This window comes from Hydra vulgaris, chromosome 03, assembly GCF_038396675.1.
Source record: "Hydra vulgaris chromosome 03, alternate assembly HydraT2T_AEP".
Lineage (NCBI taxonomy): Eukaryota > Metazoa > Cnidaria > Hydrozoa > Anthoathecata > Hydridae > Hydra > Hydra vulgaris.
Window position 1 is genome coordinate 18,254,183 of NC_088922.1, and position 18,599 is coordinate 18,272,781.

General features: G+C 29.1%; 1 protein-coding gene across 1 annotated transcript; it reads left to right on the forward strand.

The window, feature by feature from the left end:
* Nucleotides 1-4,497: 4,497 nt before the first annotated feature.
* LOC136078520 (periaxin-like) lies at nt 4,498-7,310 on the forward strand. The gene is made up of 2 exons (XM_065794295.1): nt 4,498-4,571; nt 4,898-7,310. The coding sequence occupies exons 1-2, from the start codon at nt 4,498-4,500 to the stop codon at nt 7,308-7,310; spliced, it is 2,487 nt and encodes an 828-aa protein (XP_065650367.1).
* Nucleotides 7,311-18,599: the final 11,289 nt, after the last annotated feature.

Below are 18,599 nucleotides of genomic sequence, written 5' to 3' on the forward strand. Positions count from 1 at the left end.
GGGAGGTGGATGCTACTCAAAAAAAAACGTATTGTAAAATACGGTTGGGTGGGTAGAGGTCGAAATAAAAGCGTACGTACTTTATGGACGACCCTTAAATAGTTACAAATTGATATTCTTGTTTCGAAAAATTTATTTACATCAATCAGGTAGCAGTCATCTCTAATAATAATTATATTCTCTAATATGTCTATTTCAATTCATCATTATTTTTTAATCACCCCGTGGATTTGTACATACGTAATTTAATTAAAACCATTCTTTTCTCTTTATTAGCCGCTTTCAAACTGGTCATATATTAAAAAAATTTTTACAAGTAATGATTTTTATAATTAGTACGAGTAAAAAAACTTAAATTATAGTATATTTATGTTTCTGTTACCGACAACTAACCATTTTTATAATTTCTATTGGTATTCTGTTAACGATAGGGTATAATATATTTATGTTTCTCTTACCCATAAGATTTTACGGTCTGATGTGTTTAAAATAGTGACAAGACTTTCGCTCCATTTGTAAACTGTAATAATAATAAAAAAAAAAAAGCGTGACTGTTTTTACTTTCTTATAATAATTACCTTCTACACCAATGAACATCTTTTCAACATATTACATAACTATATAATTTATACTTTTTCTATTATAGTCAGTAACTTCTTTTCCTTTTTTTTTTTTACGCCTAAATATTCCTTTAGTGACTTGACTATCTTGTTCTAGTTGCAAACTTTATATAAAGTCATTGATTAAATTTTTGAAATATCAGAAAGTTTGATAAACAACTTTTTGAAACACTTTATTTTAGATTTGGAATCTATTTATTTATGCAGATTGAAATCTGTAATTTGCATATATTTTCCTTTAAAATTATTAAACTGAGATTTACCTAGCCTGTTTATAATAGTATGCAATCTAAACATTACTTATGCGGTTTAAAAATAGTGAAATGTTATGTTTAAGTAAAAAGCAAGCGTGTCACATAGTTTGATCAACAAAAACTTCAACCTACTAAATTAATCTACAGAAACAAACATATACAAAAGCAACGCGAGTGGAAATAATTTTCTGATGTCCTAATGAAGCATAAATTATTTTCAACCGATTTATGTTTTTTTTTATTTTTGACCAATTTACTACGCTTTTGTTTTCGACCGATTTATTTTTCAACCAATTTTTAAGATTTTTACATTCAACCGATATGAGATAAATATAATTTTTAATCGATTATAGGGGATTTTTATTTCAAACACTGTCTGCGTTTTTAACGTTTTTATTTGTATTAAAAAACAAATTTTGAAAGTAGAACTCTTGTTAGTTTTTGATAGTATTTATGAGCCTTTAGAGCTGAACTATTTATTACCTCAGTTAACTTTTTGAACATATTTACTACAAAGCATTTAAAACAAAAATCTAATTAATAAACTACTATGAGGTAACTTTTTATTTATCAAAGCAAAAAATTACAAAGTAACATAAAAATATTTCACAACAACACACGTGTGCGTGCACTCATACATTGTTATCCAAAAAGCTTAACGTAATCTTCAGTTGCTAAATACATGTTACAAGCAGCAGTTGTTGTATGTGACAGCGGTGTTAATGGAAAATAAAAAATTAGCAACCAGTTGACAATAAGATCCTGTAGGATAGTTGAACACGTTTAGAAAATAATTACATTGGGTTGGTGAGGCAAAAGTTTCAATAACACAAGGAGGACTTACACATACTGCGTCTTTGCTAACTGCTGTACTGCTGCAGTTTTTCATCATGGCGGAAGCAAACGTAAAAGTATCTGATGCGCATTGCTTAACCTTTACATCTATACTTTGGGGCTGGGCGCTAGTATCTTGGCTAATGCCATTGGAGACTTTTTCTTTAACCACTTCAGTAAAAGAAATTGAAATAAATGCCAATAAATAAAATATTGTTCGTACTTTGAAACCAAAACAATTCAGCATTTTATAAGGTTTTAAAGTTAGACACTGCAGTTTATAACGATATTCACCAAGTATAACGATTTTAATTAAGTAATAATAAGAGAGACAAAAAACAATAATATTTACAAAAACAGCAGGCACCGTTAAATCTAAATAAGACAAACGCAGACAAAATAAAGGTTAAATAAAAAAATTTATTATTTTTGTTAACATAAAACAATTTTTTAAAAATGTTTTAAAAATGCTTAAAAATATTTGAAAAAATATTTAAAAAATTTTTTTTAAATAACTTGAAGTTTTGGTAAAAAAAAGTTTTCTTGATTTTACTAATAAATAATGGTTATGTTACGCGTACGCGTATTACCAGCAATCTCACGAGTTATTAGCAATCACATAAAAAATGCAAGAGAAACTAGTTGATTGACTAGTATGAAAAATTCTTTATAGAAGCAAAAATATACCGTTTTTTATTTCTTTGATAGTACAATCCCAAAATTGCAACAGGATATTTAAAAAATTACCTTTAAAGTTTATTTGATTATTAGATTAAAGTTTATTTTTATTCAGTTTTAAATAAAAGTCTTGAAAATAGATTTAAACTTAATATTAATATATCAATATAATATTTTGCACTCGATTATAACTTAGCTCACACTATACAGTTGAACTCTTGTAACTCGAGCTATAATTAGAAAGATCATTTTAATCGAACTAATTCTTTGGTCTTTTCAGGATTTGATAGTTAGGATCGGACTCCTATCACTTGAAAGCTTTTGTAATTCAAACAAATTTTGAGATCCCTGTAAGATTCGAATTACCTAAATGTAACTGTAAAAATATCATTAATGCAGAGCTTATATTTGTTTGATAAACTTCCTCGGCTGAAAGTTATGGTATACCAAAAAACTACTTTCAACAACGTCTGATCAGTGAGTTGTATTCATCTAATCTTCTATTCTTATCAGAAATGGTCAAAAATAATGCATAAATGTTTTGACAAAAATAATGCATAAATGTTTTGACAATAATAATGCATAAATGTTTTGACAATAAAGCAAAAAAATTTTTATGGTCTCATATTGACCTTAAAATGTCTTTGTATTATAAAAACATCGCGATGTTTCCTAAATGAAAATCCCTTGCTTCGAGGTTTTTAACCAATATGTAGGATTGGCCATATTGACTAAAAGAAAAAAACTATTATTCGTGTTTATTTTTTCAAATTAAAATTCATTATTAAAATATTTTTTGACTTCTCTTTGTAAAAAAAGTCACAAACAGAAGCTGAAAAAAAAATTAAAAAGTTTTAATGTTTAAATATATTATGAGAAACTTTGTAAGACCGGTTATGTTTATAGAAAAATCGTCGAAGACTGAGACGAGTCTTATCATTCGAGAACGTTGAAGTATTTTTAAAGCGCATTATATACGTATTTGTGTCGACAGGGTAAGTTATGTTCTTTTTATAATTGGTACTAGAAGATGTTAAAATTCTCCTGATATGTTTTGCTACACATGTTGATGTTAGCAAACAGTAGGTATTGCATAAGATCGTAAAAGTCACCATATTGTGAAGAGCATGCGTAAAATATTTTGAAATGCTCATATGTGATCAGGACAACTCATGGGCATATCACATGAGATGTGATATGTCAAGGATTAATTTATATTTTATTTTATTTTTTTGTTTTGTAGTCATTAAAGTGCTCCCAGAAGTTCTTACGGTCTTATCACAGAGCACCGCAAAGAAAATTTAACAAGGAAGTTCACGCCTTTTTCCTTACCAATGTCGCTCATCGTACTGTAGCCAGCGTCGAACCTCGAAGAACTTCGACCTAGAATATCGACCAGTGCAGGTCTTATCGCAATTTCTACGTTGCTTTGACGAGAGAGCTGTTTTGTTTTAATGTTGGTTATTACTGAAAATTCCATTTCGCACAAATAATTAGTTGCAAATAGTAAAGAATTTTTATTGCTAATTAAAGGAGTATTGGATATGCTGTTTTCAGCCAAATTCAAAAATAATTCAATGTTTTCTTACTAAACCCCGTAAATTTACTTTTTTAATGGGCATATGAATTTTTTCATAAAAAATTAATATACTTATGTTTTCACCTTACATGGACATACTTAGTTCATTTAGTTTCTTGAATATATATGACAAATAACACAATTTACAAACTCAAATTTCATTGTGGAAAGAGATTTAAAAAATCGGATTATGTTCCTGATAAAAAGTATCATTATTTCAATCCTAATAGTCGTTTTAATGCTCGTCCCTTTGACAAACTCTTTACTTCTATATGTAGTAAAAGCTTTTCATAATCCGCTCTCATATACTTATGTAAATTTGTAATAAACAGTTTGTAATAAAAACGATTATTAACTGTACAACATTTTATGAAATTTATAATACGTATGGCATCATCGAAGACCATATTAAGATCTTTTTTAGCTACTAACGCTTCTCAATTAATGATGTGTAAACATAATATGTCCATATGTATTAGATTAGTAATAACATAATATATCCATTTGTATTAGATTTAACATTTGTGATAACATGATATATCCATTTGTATTAGATTTAACTTTTGCTAAAAATCCAACACAATATCCCTTTGTCGCTGCCGCACGGTCAGAACATACTCCAATACAGCTATTCCAGTCCAATTCTTCTTCTTTAAAAATTTCTTTATATGAAAAAAAAATGTCACTTTCTGTTATATGAATTTTTATTGGCCGACAAAACAGTTAACCCTCATGTATATTAAAGGCGTGGCGAACATAAACTAATAAATGAGCCAAACTTGTAATATCTGTCAATTTATCCAGCCTTTGCTATTAGATGTGGTTCTTGGTAAAACGCTAAAAGATATTTTTCAAGAGAAAAGACATAGTTTCCTAACAAATATTTGCTATCTTTAACAAATTTCAAAAATGTTCTTTTGTTGAATAAGCAGCATATTTGTTGTTAAAATCCCTCAGTTTAAAATCCCTCAGTTTAAAATCCCTCAGTTTAAAATCCCTCAGTTTAAAATCCCTCAGTTTAAAATCCCTCAGTTTAAAATCCCTCAGTTTAAAATCCCTCAGTTTAAAATCCCTCAGTTTAAAATCCCTCAGTTTAAAATCCCTCAGTTTGAAATCCCTCAGTTTAAAATCCCTCAGTTTACAATCCCTCAGTTTAAAATCCCTCAGTTTAAAATCCCTCAGTTTAAAATCCCTCAGTTTAAAATCCCTCAGTTTAAAATCCCTCAGTTTAAAATCCCTCAGTTTAAAATCCCTCAGTTTAAAATCCCTCAGTTTGAAATCCCTCAGTTTAAAATCCCTCAGTTTACAATCCCTCAGTTTAAAATCCCTCAGTTTAAAATCCCTCAGTTTAAAATCCCTCAGTTTAAAATCCCTCAGTTTAAAATCCCTCAGTTTGAAATCCCTCAGTTTAAAATCCCTCAGTTTACAATCCCTCAGTTTAAAATCCCTCAGTTTAAAATCCCTCAGTTTAAAATCCCTCAGTTTAAAATCCCTCAGTTTAAAATCCCTCAGTTTAAAATCCCTCAGTTTAAAATCCCTCAGTTTAAAATCCCTCAGTTTAAAATCCCTCAGTTTAAAATCCCTCAGTTTGAAATCCCTCAGTTTAAAATCCCTCAGTTTACAATCCCTCAGTTTAAAATCCCTCAGTTTAAAATCCCTCAGTTTAAAATCCCTCAGTTTAAAATCCCTCAGTTTAAAATCCCTCAGTTTGAAATCCCTCAGTTTAAAATCCCTCAGTTTACAATCCCTCAGTTTAAAATCCCTCAGTTTAAAATCCCTCAGTTTAAAATCCCTCAGTTTAAAATCCCTCAGTTTAAAATCCCTCAGTTTAAAATCCCTCAGTTTAAAATCCCTCAGTTTAAAATCCCTCAGTTTAAAATCCCTCAGTTTAAAATCCCTCAGTTTAAAATCCCTCAGTTTAAAATCCCTCAGTTTAAAATCCCTCAGTTTAAAATCCCTCAGTTTAAAATCCCTCAGTTTAAAATCCCTCAGTTTGAAATCCCTCAGTTTAAAATCCCTCAGTTTACAATCCCTCAGTTTAAAATCCCTCAGTTTAAAATCCCTCAGTTTAAAATCCCTCAGTTTGAAATCCCTCAGTTTAAAATCCCTCAGTTTACAATCCCTCAGTTTAAAATCCCTCAGTTTAAAATCCCTCAGTTTAAAATCCCTCAGTTTAAAATCCCTCAGTTTAAAATCCCTCAGTTTAAAATCCCTCAGTTTACAATCCCTCAGTTTAAAATCCCTCAGTTTAAAATCCCTCAGTTTAAAATCCCTCAGTTTACAATCCCTCAGTTTAAAATCCCTCAGTTTAAAATCCCTCAGTTTAAAATCCCTCAGTTTAAAATCCCTCAGTTTGAAATCCCTCAGTTTAAAATCCCTCAGTTTACAATCCCTCAGTTTAAAATCCCTCAGTTTAAAATCCCTCAGTTTAAAATCCCTCAGTTTAAAATCCCTCAGTTTAAAATCCCTCAGTTTGAAATCCCTCAGTTTAAAATCCCTCAGTTTACAATCCCTCAGTTTAAAATCCCTCAGTTTAAAATCCCTCAGTTTAAAATCCCTCAGTTTAAAATCCCTCAGTTTAAAATCCCTCAGTTTAAAATCCCTCAGTTTAAAATCCCTCAGTTTAAAATCCCTCAGTTTAAAATCCCTCAGTTTAAAATCCCTCAGTTTAAAATCCCTCAGTTTGAAATCCCTCAGTTTAAAATCCCTCAGTTTACAATCCCTCAGTTTAAAATCCCTCAGTTTAAAATCCCTCAGTTTAAAATCCCTCAGTTTAAAATCCCTCAGTTTAAAATCCCTCAGTTTGAAATCCCTCAGTTTAAAATCCCTCAGTTTACAATCCCTCAGTTTAAAATCCCTCAGTTTAAAATCCCTCAGTTTAAAATCCCTCAGTTTAAAATCCCTCAGTTTAAAATCCCTCAGTTTAAAATCCCTCAGTTTAAAATCCCTCAGTTTAAAATCCCTCAGTTTAAAATCCCTCAGTTTAAAATCCCTCAGTTTAAAATCCCTCAGTTTAAAATCCCTCAGTTTAAAATCCCTCAGTTTAAAATCCCTCAGTTTAAAATTCCTCAGTTTAAAATCCCTCAGTTTAAAATCCCTCAGTTTAAAATCCCTCAGTTTAAAATCCCTCAGTTTAAAATCCCTCAGTTTAAAATCCCTCAGTTTAAAATCCCTCAGTTTAAAATCCCTCAGTTTAAAATCCCTCAGTTTAAAATCCCTCAGTTTAAAATCCCTCAGTTTAAAATCCCTCAGTTTAAAATCCCTCAGTTTAAAATCCCTCAGTTTAAAATCCCTCAGTTTAAAATCCCTCAGTTTAAAATCCCTCAGTTTAAAATCCCTCAGTAATTTTGAAGGTTTCATACTTTTAAACACCAAAGAACACATAATAAACATAAAAGTTGTTGTTTGTCATGCATTTAAATGTAAACCCATATTGTAAATATGATTTGTTATACTTTCTCTTTTTCTTAAATTAAATCTGAAGTTAGTTCCATATCCGTTTTTTTAATGCTTTACCATCTATGTAAGATCCTTATAAATATGGATAAATATTTGAAAAAAAAGCCTCTACACCCGAAGCTTTTTTTTTCAAATATTTATCCATATTTATAAAATAATTTTCTAAAATAAGTTAATGAAAATAATAAAACACTATTTATCTTTAATATTTATAATGAAAGTTTATAGAAGGAAAAATTATTTTACATGTTTTTTATTTCTTATATTCCTAACATGAGTTTATAGTAAATTAATAATACGTTTGAAACAAAAATTGATCTGTTATCAGTTTTTCTGCAAACCGCCAAATATTTTTTGCGACCTCAAAGGGGTTGCGGCCCCTACTTTAAGAATCACTAATCAACAACACCTAGACCATCTGATGACAGCCTACCAGCACTACAACCACCACAAAATGAAAATATACTTCTCCTCATACATATTCAACAATAGTTTTTCATTTAATTTAATTAAACATGAACTATTTAGTATGCATTTATTTTTCAATGACGTTTTTAACGCTAATGCGCAAAATTATAACCTCATTTTAATTTTTTTTCAACGAAGTTTGATGTTGTGTTGTATCTTAATTTTAATTTATTAATAATACTTTGTTTTATTGCCACAATTCTGAATAACTTCAAGTCAATGATATATACCATTGACTTGAAGTTATTCATATTATATATATATATATATATATATATATATATATATATATATATATATATATATATATATATATATATATATATATATATATATATATATATATATATATTAACTAGATGTCTAACTTCACATAAATTCCGTAAGAAAATGTGAAGCAAGTTTTTAAAGGTTGTAAAGCCGGTTAGAAGCAGCTAAGAAGAAAAATTTCTGGCGATGTTAACTTTAAACATTGGACATATTAATATTGGACATATTTATTTATAAACTGTTATTTAAAAACAGCTATTTAAAAGCGTTAGAAGATAAAGAAAGTTAGGAGTTATTATATAATACAAAGATATTACATTTTTACTTGGCAAATACAGATATAAGTTGGCAAAAGATATGTTTTAGTCTTTCACAACTGTAACTTAAAAAAACCCTGTTGGAAACCTTTGAGTTATTGTTATAAAAGTACTCCATTATGAAAGAAATCAAAAGTGTTGCTGATATAAATAAGTATATATTTTTAATGTAAGTTTTCAATTAAAAAATTTTAATTAGGTAAAAAATGCAACTTACAGTTTACAGTTACAGTTAAGAAATTTTCAATAATCATATTTTTTTTAAAGAAGTAATTTTCTTTTTTGGCATAAGTAGCATACAAATAATATTAAATATTACTATTGTTATTTTTTATAAACCTTTGAACAAAACAAGCTTATTGGACTGTTGGCGTAATCCAATCTTTCCTTTATGCAATTCATTTCTAGTGTACAACTGACCATATGAGTAAAGACGCAATGTTAAATATTTCTCTATAATTTTTTTTAAAAGCTGTGAAGAATGCATGTCTTCAGTCAAAATCTCATGTTCTAAATCATGCATATTTAGTTCAGTAAACAGCGCATCATTTGCAAGTTATTGATTTATGAAGTGAACAAGAACGGTTTTAAGATTTTTCCTAGAAGATATTTTTAAATTATGAGGGTCTGTCCCACACACCAAAACTTTGAAAACATGCTCACATTTTTCGACAATCTTTAAAACACTACAGGATGGAAAGATTAAACCACCTCGATTTTTAAAAGTTATAAAACTTTTCCATGATGAACTGCAAAATAAAGAATAATCATGATCAGTGGAAAAAGTCTTCTGAGAAATTAAACTATTGGCACAAGTCAGACATGTAATTTTACTATAAAGTTTTCTAACAATGAACCCTGCAATATATCCAAGTATTGCTTCCTTATAAATTGAAGGAGAGACTGATGAATGACAACCAGCAAGGTCTTTAAAATAGTTAGAATCCTCACTAGATATTGTATTTTGTTCAACAAGAGGAGATATCCTTTTACTCCACTTTAATAAAAAGATATTACAAGATCACGTTGAATTATTATTTGCGAATACAAGCAAATAATAATTCAACGTGATCTTGTGACATTTTATATGTTAAAATAAATTTAAAAGGATTCTCATGTCTAGATAAAAGGTTAAGGGATAAATCTCTAACACTTGTGGCTGCTACAATGAAACCAAGTACAAATGTCTTTCTTCTGTGTTTAATTGAAGGAATTTTAGATAGGTCTGAAAAGTTAAATAGGTAATTTACAGATTTTTATATGGTTTTAACCCATTTTAGAGCTTTATTCAAAAACAATGGTTTCATAGATCCTTTTTCAAAAAGGTGTTTAGAGTTTAACAAGTCGAATAATGTGTCTAAAATTCTAATAAAATTAATTGTGCCTTGGGCATCGATAAAAGTTGGATGACCTGAAACCATCAAAAACTCTATAGCATCAGCAACTGAACCACTTAGCGTTTGAGCTGCAATTTTAACATTCATTTTATGTCAGTGAAAGTCAATGTGGTAATTGCCAAGTTTATTTGCAAACTTAAATCCTTCTTCTTCTTGCAGTTTATGCAATGCTTTAATATGATCCCACTTAATATATCGATTTTGTTCATCAACAATGATACCGATACTACACAAAGCGTTTCAAGCTAATTTAAGCATATGACAAGGATCAGCGATATAATATATAGGATGATCATATTCAGGATGGGGAAAACTACCATGTATCTCTATAATTTTACTTCCAAATGAACACCCAAGATTCTTCATAGCACTAAAGTTGGAAATAAGTCCATCACATGTTATACTCCAAACATTCAGATTATGAGTAGCACATAAATCTAAAGCATTTTTAATTAAGCAACTTAAATCTGTTGTGGAAATTTTGTCACAGAATATGTAGCCTATAGGACATTTCCAATGGCCTTTCAATCCGACGACAATAAAAACAAGTGCTTCTGTTGCTAATTTATCTTGGTCATATGCTAGAATATTGTTTCCAAAACTAGCAAAACCTTCATATGATTCAGTAACATTAGCATACCGCAGAGCAGCCCTGATATGCATAGAATCAAATATTAATGCACATTCTTTGTATGATGAGTCCTCAAAGGTCTTATTTTGTAAAAATTTGAAAACATCTCGAAAAAACCCAGCGAACAATCTACAGATGATGTGCAGTTTGAAAGTGAGTATACGGCAGGTAATGAGAATGTAGGTTTAACAAATTCATAAGCTCTTGGGGAATAAAAGTGCAGTGTTAAGGCAAATTTTTTAACTTCTTCAGAGTATCTATAACCCTTTTTTTTTGCCTCTATTTTTTAATTCAGATTTTAAAAGTTCTCTAGTCAGCCCAGAGAAGTTGTTCTCAAGTAATTCGGCAACATCTATGGAAATAATTTTTTTCTTTTCTAATTTTTGAATAACTTCGCTAAGTGAAGCAATTTTGTTATCTTTTCGTTTAAACTTTTGTTTTAATATTTTAATCTTTTTTCTTTTGTACTTTTTCCAAAATAACCGATCGCTTTACAAATTATTACATTCTCCGTCTCACACAGCTCTTCTTTTTAAAAATATATATTTTTTTCTTATTTATTTCATGCCAGTAATAATTGAAGAGATCAAAACCATCAAGATTGAACTTTTTTTTCATCGGAACACACAATTTTTCGTCATTTATTTCTCCAAGTCGTGTGGGCTTTGGCCCATTGAAGACAAATGCGTTTATGCGCGTTGGTTAGTACTGGAGATGTAGATTTATTGTTGAATATCTGAAAATGCCTTACTTGTTAATTGCTCAATTCACCGTCTATTTTGAACATTTCAATCCTAAATCAGCGTCAATTTGACTTGCGGAGACTGTGCGATTTGCGAGTTGTAAGCATCTTCTTGGCATTCACTAAAATATATTTGATTGAATAAACTTAATTCAAAAACGGAATTCGCTGCTATTTACCTTGTAGCTTTTGGTGTAATTTAGATAACGAGGTTAAAATTATTCACTACTTTTAAATGATTTTATAATTTGAATTACTTAATGTATAAGAGATTCAATTGATGATTTTATTTATTTCGAAAAATGATAAACTAAATAAAAATAGAATTCGATCTCTGAAAGTTGCTTTTAGAACTTCTATACAGATGAGGTTATAAATCTTTACTGCACTGTACTTATTTTACTACCCAGCAAACACAGACGTCAGGAGGAAGTCTATACTCCGTCTTAAAAGCCTCACAAGTCCGTTGTCCAACGAAGGTTCTGTGTCCAATGAGTAAGTAACTCTGTTAATTACTAATAACTGCTTACTAATAATTTTATTGATTTTGATGATTGTAATAAAGAATTATTAATTTCTTAATAATTAGTTAATATGGCATCAGTTTTGCATTAGTTTGCACCAAAAGCATCAATTTTTCATCGTAGTTGTTTCACTTTTCTTGATATTCTTTGCTATGCGTGGGGCTATATGTATGTGTGACACCCAAATCACACCAAATTACTTTGACACCGCTTTTGTAAAAAACCTATGGAATATACTATGATTCCAAGGTGGTAGTGATACATTGCGGACACAACAGTTCATCTATTTGATATATGCATGCAACCCGTGCGGTTGAAGATGAAAAGCAATGATCCCATTATACTTCTAATAGCAATGATTCCTTTACACTTCCAATACACACATCAATTTCAAGATACATATTTAATGATGAAAAACAAAAAGAAAGTCAGACAATTACTGCAAACTCAGACAAAGACTGCTAAATTAGAGAAGAAATTTAATAGAAAAAATGCAATCTTTCACGGGATCTTGCACATTGCAATCTGTCACAAAATACTTTCAAAAAGTCAGGCTAAACAGCCTAATTTACGTTTATAAAAATTTCGTTTGCCAGAAGCGGTTACAAATAGAAATGCACTTTTAACACAGGGCACAAAAGCTTTTGCAATGTGACTGAATTTACTACTCCATGATTGCTGAATGACTTACGTTAAGTCTCGTGGGGGAATACATCACTGATAAATGGCGATTAATTAATTAATTCATTTAAGTTAAGTCTAAGTTTACGATTGCAGTGCAATGGAAACATACATGCAACCGTCCTGGTTGGATATTCTACACACGAATCCGATTGGATATTCTATACAAGTTCTAAAAGAGACATATAGAACTATAATATTGAGTTTTAAACAAGTCAAAGCCAAGTAAAAAAACTCCAAAAAAGACTCCAAAAAAAACTCCGCACAAACGTAAATATACAGCCAAGAAATTCAAATCAACGTGTTAAGCAAAAGAAGTATATTTTATTATTACCTCCTGTAGTAACAATTGAGGTAGTACAACTTGTACGTGTGTGCGCGCGTACATGTGTGCGCGTGTGTATAAGAGTTATTTGTATTGATACAGCGTTAACCTTAGTCAAGTTATTATTTTTTTTTTTTAATATCTGAAAAAAAACTGTGTTAGGTAAATCAAAAAGGTAAAACTGCAAGCATGGAATAATAATATTTTGGATGTTTGTTTTACTATAATTGTTTATTTCATTCGTTTTCGTTTGCAAGTAGAAAAGTTTGTAGTAAAATTTAAATAAAAAAATTTTTAATTTGTCACCTGGTCACGTGATCAAAGCAAGATGGCTCATTAGGAGTTTTTCAAACTTTTAATTTTCAGAAATTACTAACTATTTTACCCAAGATATAACAAAATAAACATTCGTCATCCCGAAAAATGGTTTACCTTTTTTTTGGTGTTAAAAATGTTTAGAAAAAAGCCAATTGCTATTTTAAAATACAAGCTACTTAAACAGTTTTTTTCTTGACACTTCTAGTCAAAATTATTGTATTTTTATAATCACTCATAACCAGTTTAATTTATAAACATATCTTAATCTGAAAGTATATCACTGTCATAATATACTTTAATGTGCTTTAATGTGCAACTTTAATGTGCTTAATCCATCAGAAAACAAAAATGCTGAGCGTAACCAACAAACAGCTAAAATAGTGCACCAAAAATGCAAAGCTGTTGATTGCAAACAATGTTATAATAGTGAACTTAACGCTTCGTAAGAAATGCCTCAACTCTTAATAAAAGCTCCAAGTTAAGGTAAAGTCTTAAAAAAAATTTAGATGTTCAAAACAATTTTTTTAGTTAAAAAATTTTTAAATCTAGCGTTATTTTATTATACAGAACACCTTTAGTGGGTGGAAGTTAACCATATTAGAGTGGTCCTTGAAAAAATTGTTTTCAAGGACCACTCTAATATTCGCTTCTATACATGATTTGGCCAAATATGTTTTGAGTTTCTACATTGTTTGTATTATAACTTATTTTATTTGTGTCGACAAATGTGTAGAATTGTTTTCAATACAAAAGCTAATAACACAAGAAACAACAAAAAAATTGTGCATATTTGAAATTTCTGTGTTATACTAACCACAAATGAAGTGATGCGCAGGCAGAAGCTGCCACCATATCCACTTTATCCTACATACACATTTCCATCCAAACGCCATGCGCTTCGGATTTTTCAAAACCTTTATTAGGGTGTCTCAGCTGTTCTGACTTCCTGAAAAATTTCTGTTTAAGATTTTGCACCGGTATAAACACCGGGGATTTATAGTTTCTTTATGATTTTCAAAAAAAACAAACAAACTGATTATTACGCTAAATTATTGAATTTAGATCTTTTTAGCCTAAAAAACAACTTTAAGGGCGTTAAGTTTGCGCTGATCATGAAACTTTTCTCGTGAACTTTCAACTATTTGGAATACATCTTGAACTTTTCTTCGCTCTTTGTTACACCCAAGAAATCATGAGAAAGCTTTACTCCTCTTTCAGCAATTTTGGCTGTTTGAAGACTTTAAACAACTGTCTTCAATATAAGAAAGTCATACATTTCCATTCATTGGATGGTGTTTGAAGAAACTCATTCACAAAATAGAAACATTCATTGGTTCATGGCTAATCAAATAACTCAGTGATTCTATCTCCTCTGAAATTGGCTTTAGGTTAGACTTTCCTAAAAATGCGTCTACACAATCCGTAGTTTTAGCATTTTCAAATTGGAGGAGCCGCAACCGTATTATCTCTTTGTCTTTGTCAGATATCTTTTGTAAGAAAAGAGCCAATGGAACAAGCTCCTCATTCCGATAATAACCATGTCTACTAAGAGTCTGTTTTCCCTTGTCAGCAATTATAGAACAACGGTTTGCAAAAACTTTCAGTTTCTCAGCTAAAATCAAATCGTTGACTGAGGAATTGGCTGCAAGTTGGCAAATAATTCACCATTGCACATAGCACTTACAGCAAACGCAGAGAAACGTTTCAATTTCTTGAATTGCTTTTTTATTACAATTTCTGACTTGGGAAACTGCTCAAATATCTTTTCAGACAATAAGAATATTTTCAAATGTACATAAGTTTTGCTATCAATCTTGCTTTGTGCAAAGCTCCAGGATGCTTCATGCCAATCTTCTGAAGTTTAGATCCCTTTGTAACGAACAACAGCTGAGTCCAACAAGTTCTTTGTAATCCCCTTGAGTGAAACCTAACGCTAGAAATTCACGGCAATTTTCTAAGCTTTCATACTCCTTCTAAGTTGCTCTAGGATGTTCAGAGTAGTTAAAGATTGCTCTATTAACTGGTGGAAGTTTCAAATTATGGCACTTGAATCTGCAACAATTTATAACCATTTTATTAGTTAAAGCAAGTCATGTGTAAAAGCATTAGGCTTACCTAGTAAAAATTTCAATATTTAGACCGAATGAATCAATAGTTTCAATATTTAGACCTAGTAAAAATTTAAATATTTAGACCTTTAATTTAATGAATTTTAACATTTGCTAAGCACGCCTTTTCCTACATGCCTGCAGCATGCAAATTACAAAAAGGGAAAATCTAGCTCTCTCTGCAGGTAGAAAAATGCTGCAGTATGCTGTCTTGGGATGTATTTTATGAATTAATTATTTAATAAAACTATACCTAATTCTTGAGGATTAGTCCATTACGTAAAACTCCCCTCCCCATTATTTGTAATCCTAAAGTTTGTCCAAAAATAACTTATTGATTAAAAACTTAGTAAACTATAAATATATCACAAAATGTAATAAACTATTGCCTTGATAACGCCTCACTTGTATTTGAGGATGTCGTGTCAAAGACCATGATTATGATGTTGTTTTGTCGCATTTCCAATCTATTAGTAAATTTTTTGTTGCAACAGAGACAACATTATAATGTTTCAGACTAACTTTTGTGGTTGATCTTGTAAGGTTTAGTACACCAAGATGTTTAGTTCCATTAACTCCGGATACTAAAACAGGTACCCATCAGATTTAATTTGCTTTTTGTGTCGCCTTTCAATTTCAGAGCAGCCTGAGCTGGGTCCAGAAATCCTTTCAACTAATTCATCACTAGAAATGCTGGTTAACTCATGCTCAACAGTTTTTTAAACATTACCAAATGGTCTCTTTTAAGTTAAGCTTCGTCGTTAGGTCTTTCTACCTTTTTTAAACAATATTTGCATGGACTTTATTAATTCCCAAATAAGATGCTTTCCTGTCAGTTATCATGCTTTGCATTAAGGCAATGGTTGCATTAATGGATTCTTTTTACTTTGTTGTTCTATGCCGTTTCTGAACTTCCATATTTTGGAGAAATTTTTTTTTTTAAATTTCATGGTAGCTTCTAATGTTGACATAAATTTCGTGCAAAATAAAAATCAATGTGTTGTAAGATTCTCTACAAATCTTTGTGATCGAGGAATGTTGAAAAATTTTGTATTCTTCATTTAACTAATATTTCAACTTTTTTATTTGATTTTCAATAAATTTAAACATAAAGATTTTTTAGGTAAAATGTTATATTTTATTGCAGAAACTCGTCAAGGGGTCGTCCATAAAGTACGTATGCCAAAAATTTAGAAATATTACCCCCTTCCTCTGTTGCCATGCGTACTTTTAAGAATCTCTAACCTCAAAAGTTTGAAATAATCTCCCTCTTATTTTTTTTTTTTTGATAATTAAAATTGTTTTAATTTAGAAAAAATTGTTTAAATTAAGATAATTTTTTAAATTAAAGCGAGCGTTTTTTAAAGTTTTGCAGATCTCTTCTTCCCCTAATCTTCCTGAGATACTTTATACGACTACAAAGCCCTCTTTGACCCCCTTCCCTCTTTGAGTGTACTTACTTTATGGATGCCCCCCAAGTGCAAAATTTCTAAAGTGGATTTGCTTAGAAAATTTTTTTTTTTTAATTTACCTATTATTTTTTTTAAATCACATTAAAAAATACATTAAATTTTTTCCCAAAACAAAATTCTCACAAATTTTAAAATTTAGAAGTTTTTTTAGTTTTCCGAAAATTTAAAAAGGCGCACTTGACGGGTTTCTGAAATAATCTATTTACTCTCTCCGAAGTGTTGTTAAAGAACCGTCCCTCATAATAACTATACTACCGAGCAAAATATTTTTACGACCGCAACAAAAAACATTCTGTTATTAAACGTGATTTGATTAGTTAAGAAATCCATCGCGACCATAAACAAAATAATAATGGTATACTTATTACGATGCTTTAAATAAAATTATATATATATATATATATATATATATATATATATATATATATATATATATATATATATATATATATATATATATACATATATATATATATATATATATATATATATATATATATATATATATATATATATATATATATATATATGTATATATATATTTATATAATATATATATATATATATATAAATATATAACTCTTCCTGATGATCCAGCAATGGTGAAACTTCAAGTCGAAGATAAAAGTTAGATAAGTGTTTTTTACTAATTAATTATTGCTCTGTTCTTTAAGAACATTGAGCACTCTATTTGTAAAATACACCAACATAATTTACATATATAAATATATATGTATACATACATACATACATATATATATATATATATATATATATATATATATATATATATATATATATATATATATATATATATATATATATATATGTATATATATACTTATATAATATATATATAAATATATATGTATAAATATATATATATATATATATATATATATATATATATATATATAGATATATATATATATACATATATATATGTATACATATATATTTATATATGTAAATTATGTTAGTGTATTTTACAAATAGAGTGCTCAATGTTCTTAAAGAACAGAGCAATAATTAATTAGTAAAAAACAATTATCTAACTTTTATCTTCGACTTGAAGTTTCACCATATGTATATATATATTTATATAATATATATATATATAAATATATATGTATACATATATATATATATATATAAATATATATATATATATATATATATATACATATACGTATATATATATATATATATATATATATATATATATATATATATATATATATATATATATATATATATATATATATATATATATATATATATATATATATATATATATGTATATATATATATATATAGATCTATAGTTTGTTGTCTTTGGGAAGAGCGGAAGGAAAAATGTGATTCTTACGCCAACACATACGTCACTTTTAATTACTTTTGACTTTCGTCCAACATTTTTGTGTTGGACTAAAGTCAAAACCATTAATTTAATTACAAATTAATTGTTATATAAAAAAACCACAAAAACGCAAATTTAATTGACCAGAATGTTTTTAAAAACATTCTGAATGTTTTTAAAACATTCTGAATGTTTTTAACAATATAAACAATGTTTCTATTTTTATTTTTTTTAATAAAATGTTTTTATTTTATTTTCTTTAATAAAATGTTTTTATTTTTGTTTTTTTTACTGTAAATCATGCGCGGAGTGTTGCTACATCGACAATCTTATAGCCTGACTCGCAAGGGAGTGCTGCTACATCGACTGACAAATAGCTTGACTCGCACGGGAGTGCTGCTACATCAACTGACAAATAGCCTGACTCGCAAGGTAGTGCTGCTACATCGACTGACAAATAGCCTGACCCGCAAGGGAGTGCTGCTTCATCGACTAAGGGTTTGGTTGGGGCAGGCAGTCTATCATTATTAAAAAAAAAATTCCGGTCTTGCATTTTAATTTT

Excerpts from the sequence above, each read along its gene's own strand:
- LOC136078520 (XM_065794295.1), top strand. The coding sequence starts at position 4,498 with ATGATATATCCATTTGTATTAGATTTAACTTTTGCTAAAAATCCAACA. Across the intron at positions 4,572-4,897 it reads CCCTTTGTCGCTGCCGCACG|CATATTTGTTGTTAAAATCC; the intron begins GTCAGAACATAC and ends TTGAATAAGCAG.